At 47.8% G+C, this 17,803-nt stretch overlaps 1 protein-coding gene across 5 annotated transcripts in view; it reads left to right on the forward strand.

Annotated features, from left to right (window-relative positions):
* The window catches only part of herc1 (HECT and RLD domain containing E3 ubiquitin protein ligase family member 1), a 67,912-nt gene that overhangs the window by 45,230 nt on the left and 4,879 nt on the right, over positions 1 to 17,803 (forward strand). For 4 of the 5 annotated variants that reach the window (XM_086223693.1, XM_086223701.1, XM_086223722.1 and 1 more), the window contains exons 51-76: positions 511 to 724; positions 1,937 to 2,196; positions 2,289 to 2,416; positions 3,135 to 3,262; positions 4,426 to 4,626; positions 4,729 to 4,859; positions 4,941 to 5,158; positions 6,270 to 6,390; positions 6,765 to 6,911; positions 7,392 to 7,493; positions 7,600 to 7,773; positions 8,698 to 8,997; positions 9,098 to 9,163; positions 9,285 to 9,410; positions 9,749 to 9,887; positions 10,358 to 10,539; positions 10,780 to 10,935; positions 11,119 to 11,241; positions 11,331 to 11,433; positions 11,523 to 11,692; positions 12,208 to 12,346; positions 14,400 to 14,569; positions 15,055 to 15,224; positions 16,507 to 16,672; positions 16,771 to 16,847; positions 17,337 to 17,589. In XM_086223693.1, coding sequence (XP_086079819.1) covers positions 511 to 724; positions 1,937 to 2,196; positions 2,289 to 2,416; positions 3,135 to 3,262; positions 4,426 to 4,626; positions 4,729 to 4,859; positions 4,941 to 5,158; positions 6,270 to 6,390; positions 6,765 to 6,911; positions 7,392 to 7,493; positions 7,600 to 7,773; positions 8,698 to 8,997; positions 9,098 to 9,163; positions 9,285 to 9,410; positions 9,749 to 9,887; positions 10,358 to 10,539; positions 10,780 to 10,935; positions 11,119 to 11,241; positions 11,331 to 11,433; positions 11,523 to 11,692; positions 12,208 to 12,346; positions 14,400 to 14,569; positions 15,055 to 15,224; positions 16,507 to 16,672; positions 16,771 to 16,847; positions 17,337 to 17,589 — 4,164 coding nt within the window. The remainder of the gene's footprint in view (positions 1 to 510; positions 725 to 1,936; positions 2,197 to 2,288; positions 2,417 to 3,134; positions 3,263 to 4,425; positions 4,627 to 4,728; positions 4,860 to 4,940; positions 5,159 to 6,269; positions 6,391 to 6,764; positions 6,912 to 7,391; positions 7,494 to 7,599; positions 7,774 to 8,697; positions 8,998 to 9,097; positions 9,164 to 9,284; positions 9,411 to 9,748; positions 9,888 to 10,357; positions 10,540 to 10,779; positions 10,936 to 11,118; positions 11,242 to 11,330; positions 11,434 to 11,522; positions 11,693 to 12,207; positions 12,347 to 14,399; positions 14,570 to 15,054; positions 15,225 to 16,506; positions 16,673 to 16,770; positions 16,848 to 17,336; positions 17,590 to 17,803) is intronic. The other variant, XM_086223729.1, reaches the window with a different exon arrangement.

The raw sequence follows: 17,803 nt of genomic DNA on the forward strand, positions 1-17,803 counted from the left end.
GGGCCAGCCTGGTGGAGCAGTGGTCCTCCCTGTGGCCCCCATCAAGAAGGTTGTGGGTGGAGCCCCGGCTGCAGCACGGGGTCTTTCTGGGTGAGTCTCCATGTTCTCCCTGTTCCTGCTGGGTTCTCTCTGGTACTCCAGCTTCCTCCACAGTCCAAAGACATCAAGAGGGACCAGGTTAATCCAGACTCTAAATTGACCGTAGGCGTGGCTGGGAGAGCCAATGGTTGTCTGTCTCTATGTGTTGGCCCTGCCATGGACTGGTGACCTGTCCAGGGGGAAGGCTGCTGGGATAGGCTCCACCCCCACCACCCTGAACAGGAGAAGAGGGGGAACATGGAGGGATGGAAATTTTCGTACTGTAAATGTGATGCATAATGCTAACTGATCCTCATCAAAGACATACTTCCAAATTCTAATTTTGAAAGTATAGTTAATTATGCTGTCATCAGTTTCTTTTGTCTACACATTAAAGCAGCCAATCACCCCTGGAGCTTCTTTCTTCTGCAGAACCTGATCTCTGCAGCCACAGGCATGAATCTGACCACCGTGGACGACCCCATCCAGAGGAAGTTCCTACCCAGCTTCCTGCGCGGTGTCGCTGAGGAGAACAAGCTCATCACCTCTCCAAACTTTGTGGTCACGCAGGCACTGGTGGCCCTGCTGGCAGATAAAGGGGCCAGACTCCGACCTGCTTATGACAAGGCCGACATGGAGAAAAGAGGTACAGTATGGAGACGTGGTGGACGAGGTGTGCAGCAGCTGCACTGACTTGCTTGCCTTTGTCATTGCTTCTATACATTTCTTTTTTCCCAAATCTGCATTTGTGCAAGCTGTCGCATTGTTTAGAGTTGCAACAATTATACATGAAAATGAATCATTCCTGGAGATGATTCATCAAATTATTGCACCGGCTCCGTCTGATTTTGTATTCATAATTGAATAAAAGCATGCAGTGACTTTATGCTTTGAAGACTTTCACAAGAAGACAGTGTCTTATATATCTTACTGATTTAGGTCTCATGTATTTGCGTATGTCATTATTCATCAGATTTGACTGCTAAAGGAACTCGCCGGTTTTTGGGAAACACGCTTGTAGTCCATCGTCTTCAGAGCCTGACTTAAGGATGGAGACCCTTCACTTGAGGGAGCTGGGACTCTCAGAGACCAGCTTACTGCTAGTTAGCGTAAGGCAGTGAATGGTAGCGGATGAGCCTGATAGCATAGCAACATGGTGCTGCCGAGCCTCTCCTCCCTATCACGCAGAGACTCTTCACTGGTGGCATAGAACCAAAGTCATTTGGTTGGTTCCACTTCACTGACTCATCCTATGAATTTACATAACGTTCTGCAGCAGACGCCACGGTGACATTGTTTTGAATGAGCGGCTCCTTTCTCACAGCTGTCATCTGAGGCTGTTAATACCTCCCCTGCTGGATCAGGTGGAAGAATCTCTTCCCCCTTTCTGTCTTGTACTTCTAGACAGAGGGCAAACGTAACTGGGCTGTAATATTCCTGCCATGGAGGCGCTGTCTGAAGGGAGCCTCGGTCTGTTCTGGGCCAGATAGGCCAGGTTGAGAGTCCTCATGTGTTCAGATGTAATCCTCTCTTCTCTATTCAGCCATGATAATCAACAGCAGTCGCTCTTGGAGGTGTTAACAGTTGTTTGGTTTTATTGACCAAAATTAACCTGCAGGGATGCAGCACAGAGGAGCGAAGGGTTTCTATCTTCGATGGACAAGAAGTGTTTTTCCCAAAAAGTTCCTTCAGTCTCTCATTCACTCATGGCTCCTGTTTGTGCTATGAAAGCACCACATCTGTTTCTCTTCACTTGATTCACCTGTTGTTTTTTTCTGTGCTTTTTGTGTCATTTTCTTTTGTACACCTTCTGTCACTCACCGGGCAACCTTCTCATCTTGTTCTCCATGTCGAGCAGGTCTAATTGCGCAATTATATGCCCATCCTTCCCATAATCCCTCCGCTGTAGGCCCTCTGGAGCTAGCCAATGCTCTGGCGGCCTGCTGCCTGTCCTCCAGGCTTTCATCACAGCACCGCCAGTGGGCTGCCCAGCAGCTGGTCCGCACACTGGCCGCTCATGACCGTGACAACAACCAGAGCCGGCCGCAGACTTTTGCCGACATGGCAGGGGACCTGAGAAAGTGTTCCTTCATCAAACTGGAGGCTCACCAGAGCAGAGTGAGTCAACACAGGGACCGGAGCCTTCCCTCGCTGGTGGAGAACTCAGGAGTGGTTTGGTATGAAATACATCGCTATTCTGTTTCCCTCAGGTCCTCAGTTGCAGCTGGTGCAGTAAGAAAGGCCTGCTGGCCACCAGTGGCAATGATGGGACAGTTAGAGTGTGGAATGTAACGAAGAGCCAGTACACCCTCCAGCAGACCTGCATCTTCAATAAAGAGTGAGTCCCCTGAAACACCACGAGCACCGTTGTTCCTCCACAGACCTCAGAACGCTCTGAACCGTGTTTCGTTTGGAACGGAAAACGCACCTGGTGCATCCCTGCAAATAGCTGTAGCAAAGTTGTGCTTCTCAAGGTCTCCGTATCTTCTCTCTGCAACTACATTGTGTCTTCTTCCTTTGGTCAAAGCTTCAAGCTTTCATCTTTGGATTTTCCACATGAGCAGTGAATGTATGTCAGGCTGTACAGTCCTACAACTGCCTGCAAATGATGCTCTTATTATGTTGAACAGTACAAAAGAAATGCTGCAGAAGTTGCTGTATTTCTTATACACTTTTGCTATTTCTATACATTTAGTTTAGAAAAATTGTTTTTTGCAAACAGCACTGCACATCTGTTCGTTTGAGAAGCACACATTTCAAGTTATCAGTCATTTTTGTGCTTTTTCGATAACCGAGAACACAGACCAATGAAACCATTTGCTTATCATGCGTCGATTGAAAATCGCAATAATTACAACATACAGCAACCAAATTGTGCAGCACTCTTACGCTGTTACCACACTCTGAACACTTGTGTTATGTGTCGGATGGGTGTTCAGAAGGGAAACAGTTTGCTAACACGTTACACGTAACAGGCCCCTGGCTGATGGCAGTCAGATGTCAGTTGTCAGCTTTCATCACCTCTAAGTGCCCTGTTGTTTCTGTCGTCCCACCAGTGACGGTTCTTCAGACGAGGCCTTGGGATCGCCGGGTGATTTCGGCTCATCTCCTCTGGCTTGGAGTGTCACTGGAAAATATCTGGCCTCTGCTATGGAGAAAATGGTCAACATCTGGCAAGTAAATGGTAAATGGTCCAGCTTCTCTGGAGAGGCATTCATTGTTTTCATAGCATATGTTACTTAGGACACGCGTGCTGGTCCATGTGGTGCAGACACATTTAGATCTCCAGCTTGGGCAGCAAACTGTCACTGCAGCATCTCTCAGATGATCTTTGTCCTCACGCACTCTCAGACTCTCAGCCACTCCTCGGTCACATGCTCAGTTCTTGTCCACGCTCCTTCCTCTCCACCCTCTCCCTCCTCCTCTTCCACTCTCGGGGAGCTAGCTCACTGAAGCTAAAGCTAAGCTAGCCCCTGGCCCGAGTCAGAGTTGCATTAAATGTTGTTTAGGTGGTTGAGGTTTATTAAGTGGAACAATGATGAGCAGTGACAGAACACTGATGTTCTGTTGTCAGCCGGGCATCATGTCAGCTACACATTACAAGCTCACCCTCGCCACCCATCCCGCCCACGCCAGCTACGCCTGCTGACCTGCTTAAGACTCCAGCTTGTGATGATTAAACGCCGCTGTGAGGCTTCTACTGCTGAGTCACGACAGTGCACTTCCTTTACTCAGAGGTCTGACAGGATAAAGCCGTGAATAAGAACTGCTTCTTGGGTATTTTTCCTCCAGTTATGTGAATGTAAACTTGAATATATCCTGTACTGTCTGTTAACTGTCACTTTGTCAGGACACGGTTGTCATTGTGGGTTTGCACCGAGTCACTCTGGGATTTGAGTTGTCTTGTCAAACTGCTCATCTTCTATTACGCAGGGGAGGTCCCCAGAATCTGAAAGAGAGGCTTTAAGATTTTATAGCTGCCATTAAAGATAAATATGCCCTCAGACTAGTTGTGGTCCAATTATCACTTCATGCCTCCCTCCATACACCCGCCAGCCTGCACCATCTGTTCTCGGCTGCTCTCAGTTGCCCCGAGGAGGAAAGTCCACAATTATGTTGCTATGAACTTTCATGAGCACATTTGATGATTCTTTTTTAAATCTGTATGTGTCCTTCACACTCAAGCAATGAAACCCATCCTGTGTGTTTTTATTCTCTTCAGGCATTCTTAATTACTTCGCTCATGGGTCATAATTTTTCTAAAGACTCTTCAAACATCTTGTAGTGTGTGAACATGCAGTTTCAGCGGCAGGGGCTCAGTTCTGAACCGGCTCTGATCCTTTTAAGGTGGTAAAGGCCTTTTGGATGTGCAGCCTCACTGGGTGTCTGCACTGGCTTGGCCTGAAGAGGAGGCAGAGACTCTGTGGTGTGGGGAGCCCACTGACATGCTGCTGGTGGGACGAATGGACGGATCCCTGGGCCTCATAGAGGTACAGGATACCTCTGTCATGCACCGCACAGAGCTGGAGCACTGCTGCAGGAAAGATGGTAAGACTGATTCTTGTGACACGTCCTAACTGCCCAGATGTCGGTGGTCTACCTGTTGCTGATGCTTAAGCTGGGACTAAGTGAAATGTTGTCTTCACTCAGTGGCTGTGTTGCACATTGCCTGGTACAGTGAAGACAAGCCTTTTGCTGTGGGCTACGCAGATGGCAAGCTGCTGATCGGATCCAAAGAGCCTTTAGAAAAAGGAGCCATTGTGGTCATCGATGCGCACAAGGTAGAGCAGAACTGGTTTCAGCTTCAAATTTGCTGCAGATGTTGCTGCAGAACTGAATCTGTATGTTGTATTTTTGTCCAGGAGTCAATCACTGGTATGAAGTGGAGTCCAAATGGTCAGATATTGCTGACCTGTGCCAAAGAAGAGACAGTCAAGCTTTGGGCCGGTCCTGACACTCACTCTGAGTCAGGCTCTGGTTGGCGCTGCCTGCAGAGCATCAGACAGCCTTCCCTGGTTAACAGTGTGGCCTGGTGCAGCCTCCCTGGACGTGGCCCTAAACCCCTCAGCATGCTAGCTATGTAGGTTGTTTTACGATACCAATCGAGTCTTTGTGCTTAAAAACGGGAGGTGAATTCTTGAGAGTCATGGCACAAAGTGTAAAGGTTAAAGGAAGTCATTATCATGGCTCCAAGGTCAGACAAGGACTGAACGTATTAACTCTGCTCTGGCTTTCATCAGGGTCAAACACAATCACACACTCAATTCACTTTTGATTTTGTTTCTCTGTTTTAAAAATTCTCATAAAGAAGTTACATTTTTAGCTTTTGGGACTGTCAGTCAGCTTTAAATGTTCTCTCTGACTTGTACTTTTAACTTCTGGAAAGACACAGAACGGCATTGTTTTGTTTCATGTGGTCCTGAAAAACCAAGGACCTTTCCCAGGCCACAGTAAGATTTGAAAAATAAACCAAGTCCCGAATGATTTTGGAAAAGTCACATGTGCTTTAAAATGTGCTTTATGAATACCTTCATACACATTTATTTGTTGAGGTCTTCTGTGAAAAATCTACTTTGTTTTACCAGTTTTATTGTGAGTCCAACCCTGCCTGCTGATTTGAACTCAACTCCTGCTGCATGATTAAGATAAAGACTTGAAAACTCCCCAAGCATCTTGATGGATCCAACTCATGGTTACTCACTGCTTGGTCCTTGAAACTGAAGTGCACCCAAACATTGCACTGCTCTTATGTATCCCGTCTGGAATTTCAATCTCCTGGGCTTGAATGTTGATACGATATAATAAAATACAATACAATGGAGAAAAAAAAACATATATATATATATATATATATATATATATATATATATATATATATATATAAAATTGCTTTATTGGTTTTATTGTACAGCCATAGGATCTTGTTCCTCTGGGAATATATTTTGTTTTACTTTGTATCTAACCAGGTAGAGTTTTATAACTTCTACTTTGTTAGTTCTTCACAGGAAAAATTTAAAAAATATCAAGGAAAAGTTCCCATTTTTGTCCTTCAGAACACAGCGAGAAATGCTCCCCTAAAATACTGCATGTCATGTAAATAATCCCAAAGTCAAAACGTGGTGCATTAGAGGCCAGATGTGTCTGATGTACGTCTGGTGTTTGATAGACTTTCATGTTGCTGTGTTTTTCAGATGCTACCAGAATGGTCTGGTCTCCGTGTGGACTGTTCCTCAGGTCATCTCCAACTTCCCAGAATCCTGTTCCTCTGACTCAGAGGGATGGTGGGAGAATGATGCAAAACCAAAATTTATGGTACTTATAAAGTTGGTCTTTCTTTTTCTTTTTGGGGGGGGGGGGGGGGGTACGCTGGTACTGCGGTTCTCCGGCTTCCTCCACAGTCCAAAGACATCAAGAGGGACCAGGTTAATCCAGACTCTAAATTGACCGTAGGCGTGGCTGGGAGAGCCAATGGTTGTCTGTCTCTATGTGTTGGCCCTGCCATGGACTGGTGACCTGTCCAGGGGGAAGGCTGCTGGGATAGGCTCCACCCCCACCACCCTCAACAGGAGAAGCGGGAGAAGATGGAGGGAGGAATGGAGGGAGGGATGGAGGGATGATGGATTTGACCATGGCAGCAGACATGTTTGTTCTTCCCCTCACAAGCTGTCACTCTGGTTATGTTGTAGTCTTCCCGCTGGTCAGAAGATGGAGCAACATGTGTTTTCCAGCTGAAGGGCCACATCACTCCCGTTAGAACGCTGGCCTTCAGCCCTGATGGTCTGGCTTTGGCATCTGGAGGAGTGGGAGGCCTCATGAACATCTGGTCCCTGAGAGTAAGACATACACACTGGTGGAGGTGCTGACACCCTCACAGGTTATGTGTAAGTAATCCAGTGGAAACTGGTCGTAACGTTCATCATTGAAATGCTACCTGGCTGTAGAAAGCCACGCTCAAGCCATGCAGGTAATCATGAGCCAGACTAGCAGCAGCCCTAGGCAGGTAATTGCTCATGAAATCTAACTGACAAGCAGTTTAGATTTTCAAATCTTTCCTCATTAAGCTTGACTTCATGTGCTTGAATAGACAGGCCGCTCCTGATGTGCCAGAGAGCGCAAGCATGAAAGCAGAAAGACAAATGATTCATCACAAACTCACCTGACCAAGCACATCAGTGCGCCAGCAGGTCGTGTCCTCGTAATACCTCACTGATTCTGTTGCGCGTGTTTGGTATCAACACAAGTCCTGCTGTATACGTCCATGAGGTGTACAGCAGCCCTGCCTCCTCACTGGGGACATTCCGTGTGTTCAACAGGATGGGTCAGTGGTCCAGACGGTGGTAGCTGGTCCAGGAGCTATCCAGAGTATTGTTTGGATCCCAGATGTCGGTGTGGCTGTCTGCTCCAACAGGTCAAAGGTAAAAGCTGATTTAAACTTATCAATGATTCCTGCTGCATCACCAAAATAAGAGGCTTTCTCCCTGCACTGCTTCATTTGTCTTTATTCCTGTGGCCGGTTTCTAGGATGTCCTGGTGGTGAATTGCTCCAAAGACTTCATGGCATCCAACCATGTGCTGGCAACTTGCCGCACAGCTCTGAAGAAGCAAGGCGTAGTGGGTCTCAACATGGCGCCTTGCATGAGGGCCTTCCTGGAGAGACTTCCTGTTATGCTGCAGGAGCAGTATGCCTATGAGAAGGTGTGGAACACGTCTTCTTAATAGTCATAAAGTTGAATATCCTGACTCTCTGTGTTGCAAGAGGGATGTTTGCGAAGTCCACCCTTGACCATTTTATTTGAGACCACAGTAGGGAACATTATAGTCAGTCCCCTTCTTACCATACCAGTGATAAACGGACTCGCCTTTCTACCTTGGTGGTGTGGTGTTTCGTTCAGCCACTCGCTCATACACTGATGGTGGAAGCTGCCATGCAAGATGCCAACCTGCTCATCAGGAGCAGTTAGGGGAGTTCAGTGACTCGCTCAGGTGGTTGAGTGGTTAGTGTGCATGTCCCATACGCAGCTAACCCCGGCTTGAATCCAGGCCAGAGGTCACCCCCCCCCCCCTTGTTTCCACCCTAAGGTTAAGTATCTTGCTCAAGGATGCTTTGACAAGGTGAGGATCGAAACCTGCGACCCTTCTGTTGCTAGACAACCACCCCCGCTACAAGCCATGCTGCCCCGAACCCGACTTACAACACAATGAATGCACACAGAAAACTGAAGATCAATCTCCCTGCTGAAATATGAAAAAGGAAGTCATTTTTCACATCTGCAGAACTGTAGATGTGCAAGTTTAGCAGATGCTTCAAGTGATCTGCAGTCTTAGTTTCCTGGGCAAAGTGCTGTGAAGCAGGTGTGCTGAAGGGGGTCAACGTGTGCCTGTCAGCTCTACATTTGTGTCTAAATGATCCCACAGTTGCAGCAAATCTCACCATGAAACAAAATTCAGGATTTTGTGAATGGGCGACTTGTTTACACCCCTCTCTGGAGGTTGTTGTGTAGGTAGACACGGCTTTGAGAAACATGGTCCAACTGCATAACAGTTCACACGAGAGTCCTAGTGTTCAACTGGACAAGGACATATTGAGATGATCATCACCGTTGTGTCCTCCACCTGTAGCCCCATGTTGTATGTGGGGAGCAGCTGGTCCACAGCCCCTACATGCAGTGCCTAGCCTCCCTAGCTGTGGGACTCCACCTGGACCAGCTCCTGTGCTGCCCACCAGTGCCGCTTTACCTCCAACACTGCCCACCAGAGTCGGGCACCGCCGTCTGGAGCGCCAGTGAGTGGGGCTGGTTGGACTGCTTCTCTACGACAGTCAAGGCAGCTGAGGCCCTGGCCCGAGGGGCCACCTTCCCAGAGTCCTTCACTGTTCCTGACCTGGAGCCGGTGCCCAAAGATGAAATGGCTCTGCTAATGGTGAGCGGGGGCCGCTGCTACTGGAGCTGCAATTGATGACGCAACCTGCACTCTCAATATGTCATGTTTATCAGGAACTGTTTTCAACCTTGTTTTGCAGGACAACAGTAAATGGGCATCTGGTATGGATGAACAGATCATGTCCTGGGCCACGTCTAGACCAGAGGTAACTCAGACCCGTGTCTGCATGTACTCTTAGAAAGGTTTCAAGTTAATTCTCTTCAGAATCAGAAAGAGTCAACTTTTTATTTTAACATATTAATTTTTGTGTGTGTTTGGTTCTCCAGGACTGGCACCTTGGAGGGAAGTGTGATGTGTATTTGTGGGGTGCTGGACGCCATGGCCAGCTGGCAGAAGCTGGCAGAAACATCCTGGTGCCAACAACTGCACCTTCCTTCTCTCAGGCACAGCAGGTACACATACAGACCCAGAGACCACCATGTTGCTGAAGCTCTCATTTGTTGAGACACTCAGACTCACACAGTTCGTCCACCATTTTCATTGGGACTGAAAAATCCCATTGATTGCCAATAAATTATATTAAAAACAAAACAAACCACAGGTATTTGTACTTATATGTACGTTGTGTCCCTCCCTGCTAAAAACTGATCCTTGTTGCTGTCCACTGTCACATCTGTTTCTCCCTTGAATTATGTACTTTACATATCAGCAGGCCTGCTGCTCTTCATTCCCTCTGGCTGTTTCATTTTCATCTTCCTTCATCTCCCTGTCACCACCTCTCACCCACCAGGTGGTGTGTGGTCAGAACTGCACCTTTGTGATCCAGCCTAATGGGACTGTGTTGGCCTGTGGAGAGGGAAGCTACGGCCGTCTGGGGCAGGGGAACTCTGACGACCTGCACGTCCTCACCGTCATCTCTGCTCTTCAAGGTGACTCTGAAGGCTGTTCAGTGAGCCCCCTGGACATAGTATTGTTCTCCCTCTCTCTCTCTCTCTCTCTCTCTCCCTCCCTCTCCCTCTCTCCCCCTCTCTCTGCTAGCCTGAACGATGTAGGTATTCGTTTGCATATTGAGCAACACAGTGAGATCTGACCCACGTGGTCACTGGAGGTGCATGTTAATTCCTCGTCCTAACAGGTCCAACAGTCGAGGGCATCTGAAGATCCTGTGGAAGGTTTGATCACACACTCATCTGAATAACATCTGTGATTTACAAATCGGCCACCAAATTCAAAATGGTGTCTTCTTACTCTGCTGCAGTGGGGGGAGGGATGTTTATATGGTTAATAGTCATTGGGCATGTTGCCCCATCACACATCACGCTGTGTGCTTGTTCCATTTCAGTACAGTTGTAATATTTTAAATGTGCCTTGACCACCGTTGTTGTCTTGTGTTCCTCAGGTTTTGTCGTGACTCAGTTGGTGACATCTTGCGGCAGTGACGGCCACTCCATGGCTCTGACAGAGAGCGGCGAGGTGTTCAGCTGGGGGGATGGGGACTACGGCAAGCTGGGCCATGGGAATAGCGACCGTCAGCGCCGACCTAGACAGATTGAAGCCCTACAAGGAGAGGAGGTGGTGCAGGTCAGTCTAGGAGAACAGTGCATGCAGTCAAAGGACTCGTTCTAGGAAAGAGAGAGGACAGTTGTTAGAGCCAATTTCTGTTTCAGTGCCACATTTGAGATTTTATTTCTTGTTTGTCTACAATAGTTGTGCATCCTGTCGTCCAAAAGAGTCCAAATTTTGTTCTGGTGCATAGCTTCTGCTGAAGCCATACAAGAGTCGAACATTTATTGGATTGTTGTTTTCTCTTTTGCTCTCTAGATGTCCTGTGGGTTCAAACATTCAGCTGTGGTAACAGCTGATGGAAAGCTTTTCACTTTTGGTAACGGTGATTATGGCAGACTTGGTTTGGGAAACACTTCAAACAAGAAGCTGCCAGAGAAGGTCACTGCTCTGGAGGGCTACCAAGTTGGACAGGTAGGGCAACACATGTGACTGAGAACCACCCAGAGGAGGGAGGCGGGATTCAATTAAAATGATGCTTCAGCTAAAAGGGGGAGAAAGATAGAGTTACCAGAAAAACATTCGATTCTTCTCTGATAACGGATGGTCACAGACGAATGGTTTTACAGCTGCTTTGAAGGAATTTTTCCTCTTCAGGTTGCTTGTGGGTTGAACCACACGCTGGTCATCTCTGCTGATGGAATGATGGTTTGGGCTTTCGGCGATGGAGATTATGGAAAACTGGGACTTGGCAATTCCACAGCCAAGTCTTCACCTCAGGTGGGGTCTCTTAGGTTTTTGAGGAGGGTTGAAGTTTAGTTCAGTTTTTTTGTTTTCTGCAATGTAATTATGAAATTTTGATTCCCCAGAAGGTGGATATGCTGTGTGGAATTGGCATCAAAAAAGTAGCTTGTGGAACACAGTTCTCTGTGGCTTTAACCAAAGATGGCAAAGTGTTTACTTTCGGCCAAGGTACTCAGTATATATGTACAGAAGTATCATTTGTGTGTTTTGAGGGTGGGAATCTCGTCATCCTAACATTTTGTACTCTGCTGTTGTAGACCGGCTGATTGGCTTACCTGAGGGCCGAGCCAGGAACCACAACCGTCCCCAGCAGGTGTCGGCTCTGTCCGGGATCCACATCCAGGATGTTGCTGTAGGAGCTGAACACACTCTGGTGCTCTCATCCACAGGGGATGTTTACACCTGGGGCAGCAATTCAGAGGGACAGGTAACCTGCTGCTGCCCTCATTGAACCCCCATGGACACATACAGGCTTAGTCTCCGTGCTAAGACTGCTTAACGGGGGCAAGCCACATAAAATATTACGGAATAAGGATAGAATATTTTCAGATATGTTCAGCTCTGAAAAAAGGAATTAAAAAAAAAAAAGTCACAACCCGAAAGTGAGCTGTCAGTCACAGACGGAATGGTCTGGACATTTAACTGACAATTACAGCCACCAAGTGTCACTGGCAACAGTTCAGTCATGATATTGTTGATGGTAACCTCCGAAGGTTCTGACGTTGTCTAAACTCAGTTTTCATTTTCTTTATATTGACAACCAAAATTGAAATAAGCATCATAATCAATTTGTGTTTGCATTAAAAAACAACAATGACAAAAAGATGACTCACTTCAATTTAGAAAGCAAAATGTAAAAAACAACCTACAGATTCTGGTTATTCTTTTATGTAGAATAGGACTGACTGAGTGACGTGTTCCCACTGTGACGTTGCGTTCTAGCTGGGTCTGGGCCACACCAACCATGTCAGAGAACCCACACTGGTGACAGCACTCCAGGGCAAGAACATCCACCAGATCTCTGCTGGGCGCTGCCACAGTGCTTCCTGGACCGCCCCATCTGTGCCACCTCGAGCACCAGGTTAGACACGCACACATACAGAGGCAGGCACACTGTCTCACTCTGCCCATGCCACTGCTGCCTTTGTTGGCTGACTCTTGATCCTGGTGGTCAGATTTCCTGCAGTAACCATCAGATGTGGTAACTACCAGATGTGGTAACGACCAGGTGGGATAGCTACCAGGTCTGGTAACCACCAGGTGGGGTAACTACCAAGTCTGGTAACAACCAGGTGTGGTAGCTGCCAGGTGTGGTAATGACCAGGTGTGGTAGCTACCAGGTATGCTAACTACCAGGTGTGCTAACAACCAGGTGTGGTAGCTACCAGGTATGCTAACTACCAGATGTGGTAATGACCAGATATGGTAACTACCAGATGTGGTAAAGACCAGGTAGGGTAACTACCAGGTCTGGTAACTACCAGGTCTGGTAACTACCAGGTCTGGTAATGACCAGGGAGGGTAACGACCAGGTGGGGTAACGACCAGGTGTGGTAACGACCAGGTGTGGTAACGACCAGATATGGTAACTACCAGGTGTGGTAACGACCAGATATGGTAACTACCAGGTGTGGTAACGACCAGGTGTGGTAGCTACCAGGTCTGGTAACGACCAGGTGTGGTAACGACCAGGTGTGGTAGCTACCAGGTCTGGTAACGACCAGGTGTGGTAACAACCAGGTGTGGTAACGACCAGGTGTGGTCACGACCAGATATGGTAACTACCAGGTGTGGTAACGACCAGGTGTGGTAGCTACCAGGTCTGGTAACGACCAGGTGTGGTAATGACCAGGTGTGGTAACGACCAGGTGTGGTAGCTACCAGGTCTGGTAACGACCAGGTGTGGTAACAACCAGGTGTGGTAACGACCAGGTGTGGTCACGACCAGGTAGGGTAACTACCAGGTCTGGTAATGACCAGGTAGGGTAACTACCAGGTGTTTTGACTACCCAACCAAGGAATAAACACTGGTGAGTCCTCAAGCCTAACCTAAGAGACGTTACAGGTGGTTGCTACAACAAGTCGGTCTCATGGTGTGGGTCAACATGCGGATACCTGGCAAACCAGTGGTATCAAGCCTTTAGCAGCAGTCAAGGGCAGGAAATTGCTATCCAAGTGTAGAGACTGAGACAAAGAAGCTCCTCATATCTGTAAGAAGATGTCATGTTTCTATGACAACAATGTCTTCAGTTGAATGATAGACCAGCATGGCCCATTTGTTTATTATCTTGGCTGTTTCTCTAAAAACAAAACAGAATCGGTTAAAGTGATGCACGAAATGCATGAACATTCAGCATCAATGCTCTGTTGTTCTGTTTGATAAACAGATGGAGTAGGAAGAAGCATCTCCTCCGTTGAGTTGGTTACCAGGGTGACAAGCCCCGACCCAGCAGAGTCCGTGACCCAGCGGCTTCTTAAAAGTTCTGGGGTTTCAGTTACAAAGCTGTGTACACAGCACGATGCCTGAAACGCCACCCTCCATGCAACTGATGTGATTCATAAAACAGACTTGTGGAAGAATGTGTGTCAGAATATGAACGCTGAAGCATGCGTACAAACGTTAGCAGGCGGGACAGACGAGGTGGTGAATTGGTTGTGTTGATCCAGAGTCTCTTCATGTCGTCACTGACACCCACAACAGCAATGTCTTTGGGTTGTAGTGAGCCATAATTGTTCATCAAACACATTTGAATTTGAAGTTGTTCAAAGACAAAAATGCGTAGAATGAGAACCAATGTGGCACGCAGTGCATCGACCAGCAGGCCACACAGCTCAACGGCTCTTTACCAGCCCTGATCTGTGTGGTCTCCTGTTCTACTTTATATACTTCGCCCACAAGTAAGACTTTTTATAAATCTCTGAATGTGTTTTCATACATAAGGATTCTGTCTTCAGTGTGACGTGCAGCAGCAACTCAGCCAGTTAAATCTGCCGAGTCGTTGGATGTCGTCACTCCACTGCTTCCCCTCAGCTCTTGTCTTTTTCCTCCCCTTTTGTTCTTCAAATGCTCCTCTGCTCCATCCTCCCTCTCTCCCTCCACCCTCTCCTGACCCCTGTGTTGTGCCTCCACCCAGGCTCATCGGTTCCTCTGCAGCTTGGCCTGCCAGTGGCGGTGCCTCCTCAGTACAGCGGGCTGAAGGAGGTGAGCATCGAGGCGGTGAGAGCTCGCCTACGTCTCCTCTACCACTTCTCCGACCTCATGTACTCCTCGTGGAGACTGCTCAACCTCAGTCCCAACAACCAGGTACGCGAGGAACCAGGCCGCCCACACTGAAGTCTTCATTCTTCTTACACTGTAAATCCATCACACAGATGTTCTGGTAAAGTTAGAATTCTACATCATCATACCAACTGTAATTTTTAGTGGCAGCATTGCAATTTTGTACCGTCCTTTTAATGAGGACTGACGTTTATTTGCTTTGGGAAGTTGCCAAAATACAATTTTACTGTCTCTTCCCATTTTCGAGGAGTAAGTAAGTGAAATTGTATGGAATATATAAAAAGGTAGGAATTCAACAAAAGACATGTCACCCCAGGGACCAAGCCCTCCTTCTCTCAGGGGAGAGTAGACTTGCAACGTAGCGCTGTCAAATTGCGGGAACGGGATTATTTAAAGGGGATATTGTATCTCTCCCCTGATCCCACCACCAGTTCCCTTCATCACTGCATCAGGACATTGCTCTCTACCTTTGTTGTGAAGTGATGGTGAAGATGAGTCCTACTTTGCAGAGCTGCACCTCCCACTACAACGCTGGTACCTGGGGGATCGTCCAAGGCCAGTTGAGACCCCTGCTGGCCCCCAGGGTCTACACTCTGCCCATGGTGCGTTCCATTGGCAAGACCATGGTGCAGGGCAAGAACTATGGCCCCCAGATCACTGTCAAACGGATCTCCACACGGTCGGTATTCCACCAGAGCTTGGTGTGTGTGCACCCTTTCACTCATTCCCTCAGGACTTGGCACCCACACACACACATTGGCTGAGCAGCCCTGTGATTGACAGAGGAGGGGGATTATGTGTTAGAGAATATATTAAGATTAGGCTCGTAAAATGATGGGAATCAAAGTATTGACAGCATAATGATAATGGAAGCTGCAAGCAGCGAGCTTTCGCACCTTCGTGTGTCCTCACAGACAAAGGGCGACCACAAAGTTGAGCGCCAGTGAACGCCTCTGAGCCGGCTGACGGCTGCCTCCACTGGGAATGCTGGGAATGACCCAGTCCCATGTAGGTGTTTTCAGACCTGGGCTGACAGCGCTGACAGTGGTCAGACTTCTAGTTTAGACATCAGAAGCCTCGGTTTGACACCAAGTCTCTGTCCAGATTTCCTCCCCATCAGAAATGTGGCACAGCAACTTTCAGGGCTTTCAGAATCCAAACCATTTGAGTTATTAAAAAGTTTTTAACAACTTATTTTCAGCACAGTGTCATAAATCACGTACTGAAGTTTGCAGACGATACCACGATCGTGTTTGTTCGGGGTCCAAAATTGGTGCAAAGTTGTACTTTCATGTGCATACTGTGGACTTCCTGTAGGATTTAGGACGGGGGTGTCATCGTATGATTGGCAGTTCTCGATGAGACGAATAATTGAGTTTCAATTGCGTGTCTCTACGCCATTCCTACAGGCTGTGGTGCCCCTTTTTACATAACTTGGTGGAGCTCAGGAGCACATTTTGGCACTTTGGGGGTTATTTTTTACATTTTGTCAAATATTTCACCAGACCTGATATGCGTGCCAAATTTGGAGAGTTTTTAAGCAGGTTTAAGGAGTCACATTGAGGTCTTAGTTGGCAGAATAAGAAAGAAAGAAGAAAGAAATGGGACAGATACAAGAGGGTCTTGGCCCCCTTTGGGGCTCAGGCCCTAAAAACCCTGCACCTGACCTGTCTGTTCAAAGGAATGTTTGGCTTGTTGAGTAACAGAAGAAAAAGGTGGAAGCCATCCAGTGCTTCAGAAGAGACTTTGTAAAGTCCTTCTTTGATGAGTAACTTACCATCTGCTGGAGGTGTCTAGTTATTATTTGGCTGATTTACTTTCCTATACATTTGGATTTTACCTGCATTTATGTGCTGCAAATCAACCCTCACCCTCAGGCCAGAGATGGCGGGTTCCTGTGCTAACAGTACGTCCCTTGGTGCGCCTCCATGTGTTCATTCTTCCCCTCTCCCTGTCTGTAGGGGGCGCAAGTGTAAACCCATCTTTGTCCAGATCGCACGTCAGGTTGTGAAGTTGAATGCCTCAGACCTTCGACTGCCCTCGAGGGCCTGGAAGGTCAAACTGGTGGGGGAGGGGGCTGACGATGCAGGGGGGGTCTTTGATGATACCATCACGGAGATGTGCCAGGTACGCGCCAGTCTGTCTCACTCAGTGAGCACGTCTCTTCTTTAGCTTCGATAAAGAAGTTGGAGTTTACTGGTTGTCCCACGCCAATGTGTTCACAGGAGCTGGAGACGGGAGTGGTCGACCTGCTCATCCCCTCCCCCAACGCCAGCGCCGAGGTGGGCTACAACAGAGACAGGTGAGGAAGCCAGGATGGAGCTCGTCTACACTACTGAGTTTCTTCTGAGCGATTTACAACTGCAGCGTCATGATTTAGACTCGGTTATTCAGTTGAAGATTAAGAGAGTTCCTTTCTGCCTCGGCGCCTGTCAGCAGGAGCCCGGAGGCACGGGGTTGTTTCACGACTACATGACTACTTACATTCACTCCTGGTAACGCTGTGCTACTGCAGGGCTGTGTTTCTAGTTCTGAAGCCATGATGGCTGCGACTGAATGCTGCTATTGCGCCTGTGCTCAAGAAGCACTTGTCAAACGTCTCTACTGTCAGGAATAAATGAACTCGTGATACGTGTCATCTTTCAGTGATTGCATGTTGAAATGTAATTATACAAGTCTCTTTAGAGCAAAGTGTTTGGTCCCCATTTCATTACCAGACCATGTATTTACATGCATGTACACGCGACCCCCTCCATCTCCATCACGCCACAATCTCCTTTAACCTGGCCAGGTTCCTCCTGAACCCTTCTGCATGCCTGGATGAGCACATGTTCCAGTTCAAGTTTTTGGGCATCCTAATGGGCGTGGCCATTCGCACCAAGAAGCCCCTGGACCTGCACCTGGCGCCGCTGGTGTGGAAGCAGCTGTGCTGCATCCCGCTGCTGCTGGAAGATCTGGAGGAAGTGGACCTGCTTTATGTGCAGACGCTCAAAAGCATTCTTCACATTGAAGACAGCGGCATCACCGAGGATAATTTCCATGAGGTGGGAGATGGGTTTCATTTGGCTTCATTTGTCTCAGATGTGTCAGTTTTCATTATTTCTTGGTCTTGGTGTCCATAACACAGCAGCAGTTCTGAAGTTCAACTGTGTCTTTACTGTTGAGGCAGTGGAACCAGAAACTGCATTTTTGGTGGCAGCGGGAGGTTGAAGATGAAGATAAAAAGAATCCAACAGTTCACAGCATGAGAGGGAAACC

The sequence above is a fragment of the Aulostomus chinensis genome, chromosome 2 (assembly GCF_037954235.1).
Source record: "Aulostomus chinensis isolate RoL2024-O1b breed Wild chromosome 2, RoL_Achi_v1.0, whole genome shotgun sequence".
NCBI lineage: Eukaryota > Metazoa > Chordata > Actinopteri > Syngnathiformes > Aulostomidae > Aulostomus > Aulostomus chinensis.